This window comes from Pygocentrus nattereri, chromosome 8 (assembly GCF_015220715.1).
Source record: "Pygocentrus nattereri isolate fPygNat1 chromosome 8, fPygNat1.pri, whole genome shotgun sequence".
Taxonomy (NCBI): domain Eukaryota; kingdom Metazoa; phylum Chordata; class Actinopteri; order Characiformes; family Serrasalmidae; genus Pygocentrus; species Pygocentrus nattereri.
In genome coordinates, this window is record NC_051218.1 from 44,274,895 (window position 1) to 44,282,068 (window position 7,174).

The following is a 7,174-nucleotide window of genomic DNA, read 5'->3' on the forward strand; positions in this document are numbered from 1 at the left end:
AAAGTATTTACCTTCAAATGTACTTAAGTATAAAGTAAAAGTACTAAAAGAGTAATTCTGGCTCTGATGTCCTGTTATCATTTTTATAACAAGACTCGCTTCATGAACTCATTTCAGGTGAAAATCCTCCAGCGTCTCTCTTGGTAAACCAGTTCTAGGACTCCTAGTTTTCAGTTTAAGATTACTTTGTAAATTAGTTACAAGTTGAATAAAAACTGGCTTTAAACTCATAATCACAAATAGGTTTTCCTTTACTATGTTGATCTGTAGGCGTCTGCTCATAAACATAAACCAGCCCAAACTCATTTACTATAAAATGAAATGGTGTTTGTAGAAATTCAGAAAAAAGCCGCGTCAGTCTCGACTGCATATGTGGACATATTTCTATATTGAGCTCTATTTACACAAAGTTAGGTTAGTTCATCATTTATGTTGAACAGACTCTCCCAAAGTTTTACGCTGCTGCGCTGACGTTGAACCGCGTGCTGCACTGGGTCGGTATGACCAACAGGTCAAAACCAGCTCTAAACAAAGTGACCGCTGGGCCCTGATTGGTGCTCTGGCTTTGCGCTTCTTTCGTTTTGACGTTACGTTTTTATACACACAGAAACCAAAAGGAACGACAGATTTCTCAAAATGTAGGAGGAAAAAGTCGGATATTAGACTGAAATGTAGTGGAGTGAAAGGAAAAAGTCGCCCAGAATGGAAATACTTAAGTACAGATACACTTAAGTACTTAAGTACAGTAACAAATTACATTTACTTAGTTACTGTCCACCACAGCATTTAAAATACATATGATATAAAACACAGTTATAAAACACACTGATAAAAACTACATTTACAGCATTTGGCTGACGCTCTTATCCAGAGCGACTTACAATTTGATCATTTTTACACAGGAAGGCGAAGGTGGTGTTAGGAGTCTTGCCCAAGGACCCTTATTGGTATATTGTAGGGTGTTTACCCAGGTGGGGATTGAACCCCAGTCTACAGCGTAGAAGGCAGAGGTGTTAACCACTACACTACCCAACCAAAACGCTGCTGTAATTTTTACGTCACTGACGCAGTTCCTTGCCGTTGCTGCTTGGCCGTTTTCTTCACGTAATTCCTCGGTTAACGTTTTGTGGGAAAATGGCTTATTTCAATTAAGTTCTGAAATTTCTTAACTTCTCTCTCTTCTCTGTCATCTCCTGCTTCAGTCCACAATTCCTGAGCAAGAGCACCGAGATTAATGACTGATCATCGCATTGATTTATCAGTCCACTCATGTAGCGGAGCTCAGTAACGCTGAGATTAATAAGTGATCATCACACCGATTTATCAGTCTACTCAGGCTTTAGCAGGAACTTCAGTGATTATAAAGTGAAAATGGTAGACAAGCATCAATGTTTTTTTTGTATTATTTAATGGGTATTATATTCTCTTAAAAATGTAAAAACTAACTATTCAGAATAAGCAATATGTAACTTGGCCTGACAGATTCAAAATTTTAGTATTCCGAGTACATATTTCAAGTACTTCTATTATATACTAACCCTAACCCTATTTACCCTCCCCCTCCATATGTACAATCCAACAAATAAACCATAATTGTGCATTCAAGTGTGCAGAACTGCTCTCTGTCCAGTATGTGGACTTGTTCAATTTGAACATGGGCGCCTACATTTTTGCACCCATCTACTTGTATAATGTTACAGTAATAATTGAGAGGGAAAAAAAAAAGTCTTTCCAGTTTTATTTATTTCAAAATCATCCTAATAAAACACCTGAGTAAACATTTAACAAAAGAAAGCCTGTACACAAGATAAAAACAGAAGCTATGCATTTAAAATGATTACAATTACTTACAATTTGAATTTGGATTGAATTCTGATGTGGAAGAACATAATATGCAAAAACAATAGAACTGTGCATTTTACACTTTACAGAAAAAAAGGCAAACAACAAGGATTAAAGGAAGTTTGGGGGGAAAAAACCCCCAAAAAACCAAAAACAAAACACAGATGTAGAAAAGAATCAATCAAACAGTGCATTACAACATACAGCAGCCCCCCCCGCCCCCCGTCCCCCCCACAAAAAAGTCAAGAGCACCAGTGATGGAGGTCAAGCAATTTCTAACTCATCCAACTTCATCATCTTGCTAGGGGTTCCTGTACAGGAGTCCTAGAACCAAACAATATAGATGAAAAAACTACATCAGAAACAAACATTTACTATAAACAGCAGTACCAGATAATCGTGCTAGTACATGTGACAACACTGTACTTTACTTTCTAATACCAACTGCAAAGTACTACAAATCTGAACTACAACTGCAACCAAACATCAGTGGTCACAGGACGCTGCCCACAGGACGCTGGTGGCTGGATATTTTTGGTTGGTGGACTATTCCCAGTCCAGCAGCAACACGGAGGTGTTTAAAAACTCCAGCAGTGCTGCTGTGACTGATCCACTCAGACCAGCACAACACACACTAACACACCACCACCACGTCAGTGTTACTGCAGTGCTGAGAATGACCCACCACCCAAATAGTACCTGCTCTTTGGGGGTCCTGACCACTGAAGAACAGGGTAACAGAGTATCAGAGAAACAGATGGACTACAGTCTGTAACTGTAGAACTAAAGTGCAGCTATACAGTAATGGTCATAATGTTATGCCTGATCGGTGTACACAATAATTATAATCCTTAAATCAAATTTCCCAGCATGCAAGCAAGTTACCTGAGGCAAAGATGACGAAGCACTAGTGGATTTTGGATATTGTAGTTCAATTTCAGGATCTACTGAGCACTCCATGTCAAAATCAAAATCCTCTCTGAAGAAGGGAAACAAAAGAACTTCAGATTAACAGTGCAGAGATTAAAAAAAAACAAAAAAAACAATCTGGGCTCTTTCATAAAAGGTGGGAGCCTAATGATCCAATTAATTGTACTTAATTATACTTTTAATTGCAACCTATGATGGGTGTGTATTACTCATGTCTCCAAAATAGTCCAATTTAGCATCATACATTTCTGACAAATGCATTCAATGTGAGCTTTAGTTATACACTGTATTAGAAAAACATTAAAGTATGCCTATACATATGCGACCTTTTAAACTAAAGGCATTTGATTCCCAATATTGCTGATAAAATTTTCCATATTCAATTTGAATGTAAACCATAATAGTAACCCCCACACACCCACAGTAAAACATACACTGCTTGCAGGTCACTGCCTTCTTCAGCAGGTGGGTCCCACGCATGAAGTTTGACTTTCCACAGTTTTATCTGCTGGTCCCAAGAGCGCCGGCTATACTTCTTAAATTTGTTGGGTGTTCTGGGATGGATTCCTGGCTTTCTTAAGTGCCTAGAATTATTAAACAGATATTTTTAGTTTTCTCTCCATCATTTAGTGTAATTAGCTTCTTATAAAATACATAGAAACTATCTGTACATCATCCCTGTCATAACATAACCTTATATCACTGGAATGGAAATTTAGAGGGGGGGAGGAGAAAAAAAAAAAAAGAAAAAAGAATTTTATTAAGACCACTAATGTAATTAACTAAAATAAACGAATAAGGGGAAAAAAAAAAAAAAAAAAATAATAATAATAAAAAATGCTGTAATGCTACAATGTTCTGATATAACTGCAAATATACACAAAAACTTCTAAGACAACACCACAATGCAAATAGCCATGTATACATTAGCAATGTATTCCACTCACTTGGGAACTTCTTTAATGTATCGGTCATATGCAAGGGTGTTCTTGCCATAGTTGATCTGCTTTTGTCTCCTCATTAAGACCGTCTCGTCTGTCTCAATGTCACCAGGTGCTGGAGAGTCCCTGGAATCTCTGGAGTCTGAACTGTAGCCAGGTGACAAAACAAAATTACTACCACATCACCAGGTTAACACCGTACAAACGCGTCAGAATTAGCAGCCGCAAGAACAAACCTTCCAGACGAGGTTTTCCTCTCTCTTTGAACAAACTCTCCAGCCAGTATCCTTCGCCTGTACCTGAAACAGTAAGATGTTTTCCATTAGCAGCTCAAAGGTATGTTGCACAGCTCTGATTTGCTGTAGATTGATTAAAGCTTCTAATTTATAACTGGAACAAACCAAGCAAGCAAAAGCACTCTGAAGCCTTGCAGACACTTGTTAAAAATTAAATATCAAGAGAGGCAACTGACCGCTGCATGTCACGTCGGACACTGGTTCGCATTTCATCTGCCTCCACCTCATCCCCCCAGTTTCTTATTCTTGACACTGGTCCTTCACTCTCTGGAGTTGTAAAACTAGACATGGGGAATAAAAAATGCACACCATTACATTATTTAACCTGCTGCTGCTGCTTTTTGTTTCATGCATCTCTTAGCACAGAGGTGGGACCTGGCACTTTTTAGAAATGTAGACAGTCAGAATCTTGCCTGAAATAGACGTTCCAGAAGATTCCTGATAAGAATGGACCCTTTCCATACTTCCCTATTTGACACAGAAGTTGTCTTATTAAGGAAAACATTACAGCAGTGGAAGTGAATGCAGACTTCATAACGTCTCTAATGAAGACAGCTTTTTTTTTTTTTTTTTTTAAATAAAGGTTTTTACCTAATTCTGCAAAAGGAGTCATTCATTCGACAGAGAAGCTTTCATTTTCAGAGGACAGCAAGCTTGAAAGGGCTGCAAGCTTTTCTTTGATTACATTACTATAAGGTTAAGTTAAAAGATCTTATGACGCACTATCAAAAGGAGTTAGTCCAGTGTTCACTGAATAACCTCTCACACACACACTTGATGCTCTACACTTGCACCTGGAACACTGCTGCTTAAACTGCGTTTACAGTGTGTTTACTCAAGTACTCTATATATCCTTCCTCAGTAACTGCTGTCCTCACATGTTATCTGACTGCGTTTACTCACAGATCACACCATGTTATATCATCCCGTTTATATTTTTTCATGGAAATATAAGGCAAATGCCCTCATAAGGATGTAAAAATGTGCAAACCCTCTGCATCGTCATTTGTAAACACCAATGTTGCTGTAATGTTTTCCCTCCGCTGCATCACATATGGAGGTGTGAAAAGGGTCCAATTCAGGTGACTCTCTTGACATAATAGCTTCAAAGCACTGAATGTCCCATCATGTAAAGTTGACACGGGCTCTTTCCTTAAACACAAACAAGACAGATACTTCACCTCTCTGGCCTCTGTGGCCTGTGCTCTCTTTTGCTTGAGCTTTGCGTTGATTCGGCTTCTCTCTGAGGCCCCCTCACACTTCCATCAGCACCACGCTTCCTGCAGTGGGACCATCTTAAAGACCCTTTGTTCCTGACAGAAATACACAGAAAAGGTGTTAAAAAGCACAGGAGATTAAGATTAAGGCGCTAGCTAGTGGGAACTAACTTGCGGCGTAAGGTTATCTAGGTCATCATATAACCTACATTTATGATCCCAAAACAGCGCCAAGAACGACCAAGTCTTCCACATCGCTAACACGTACCCTCGTTCACGACTAGGCTAAAGCCAAAAGAGCTCTGACGATCATTAAAATGAGAGAAATCTATTTCAAGTTGGGGGAAATCGGCTTGCTGACCACCAACAACAACAACAACATTACTCTAGCGTTTTACGGTTTGGGCGCCAAAGCGACTCTAAAGTTACACCGCTCACATTGCGAGTTTTCCTGGTTATTTTAAATAATAAACAACGTTAATTTGCAATATAGGAGATCTGACTGAGGATATGTAAACACTAGCCGGACAAGAGCTTAACTCTATGGACGCTTCATCGGCTTTTTCGAATTTTTCCGTTCCACCTTAAACAGTTAGCTTAGCTGGTTAGTTAACGTAAGTTAAGTGGTGCAACCGCTGCATCATTTAAGGTGGAACGGGGGGAAAAATCGAATAAGTAAAAAATAAAAGCAAATAAGTAGTTCTGACCGCAGCTTCGTCTGAGTTGGGTCTTAAAGTGATTTAACCTAGACGAGTGTTCACGCTGTACAACTTAACAGCTACAGGTTATACTTCTATAAATTAATGGAGAGGAAAGCTACCCGACACAACAAACAAGCTGTGTTTAATTTATATTTCGTAAGTAAGTATTTAACAGTGATGCCCGGCGAGAAACGCAGGGCACAGACAGAACAATGAACACAAACAGACGAGCTGATCCAACTTCCAACGCCTGACAAAGGCGAGGACGGAACTAAACAGGTACGGTCAGTCGCCGCGCTATTTAAAACACGATATTTAGGTTAGCTAGCTGGACCTCGCAGCAGAAAGAGGAAAGAAGTGCTTTAAACTGAAAGGGAATCTGTAGATTAAGCACAGCTGGCTGCCAAAACAGCCAAGTGTTACACGGCCAGCCGGGAAATAAACCCGCGGTTTCGTGAAACTCGCGGGAGAAGCGTTAGCCACGTTAGCTAACAGCGAACAGAGCGGCGCGTAACCGAAGAAAAACCGACATATTCATCAAAATATTGTCACAAATCAATCCCTCCGAGAAGCCCGAGCGTTTACCTGTTTTCGTCAACCTTACAGTCATCGTCACGTCGGTATTTGTGCGTATATGACATTATATGAGGGGGTTTTAATCGCGGAGCTCCGGCGACGAGTCGAAAGGATGCTGCTCTCAGCTTTGATAACCCGCGCCACTGAGCCGCAGCGCACCAAGACCCGCGGAGACAGCGGCGATTAAACCCGTCAAAATAAAAGTCCCAGTCTAAGCGTCACGTGACCTGCTTACTTTTCGAGACCTCCTTCTTCTTTCGGCTGCTTCCTTCAGGGGTCGCCACAGCGGATCATCTGCCTCCATCTTGCCCTGTCCACTGCCTCCTCTACTTTCACACCAACCATCTCCATGTCCACCTTCACTACATCCATAAACCTTCTCTGAGGTCTACCTCTTCTCCTTCTACCCGGCAGCTCCATCTCCAACATTCTTTGCCCAATATATCCACTATACTTATATATACTATATAGTATATAATATATATAGTATATAATATATTATATTACTATTATAGTATATAATATATATACTATGCTTACTTTTCGAGACCAAAGGCTTTAAACAGATATTATAAACAAAGATGTTTTTTTTTTGCATGATTAAAAAAATAATGAACTGGCTCAAAATGTAGGAATTTTGTTTGCTAAGAGTCCTTAGCGAAATGGTGGAG

The 7,174-nt window shown here is 39.8% G+C and overlaps 1 protein-coding gene across 1 annotated transcript; it reads right to left on the reverse strand.

Moving 5' to 3' along the window:
* Window positions 1-1,723: 1,723 nt before the first annotated feature.
* On the reverse strand, window positions 1,724-6,660 carry LOC108436163 (stem-loop binding protein). The gene is made up of 8 exons (XM_017712487.1): window positions 6,513-6,660; window positions 5,191-5,322; window positions 4,186-4,290; window positions 3,950-4,012; window positions 3,720-3,860; window positions 3,207-3,356; window positions 2,728-2,821; window positions 1,724-2,166 (listed from the first exon to the last, which is right to left on the reverse strand). The coding sequence occupies exons 1-8, from the start codon at window positions 6,566-6,568 to the stop codon at window positions 2,107-2,109; spliced, it is 801 nt and encodes a 266-aa protein (XP_017567976.1). The 5' UTR covers window positions 6,569-6,660; the 3' UTR covers window positions 1,724-2,106.
* Window positions 6,661-7,174: the final 514 nt, after the last annotated feature.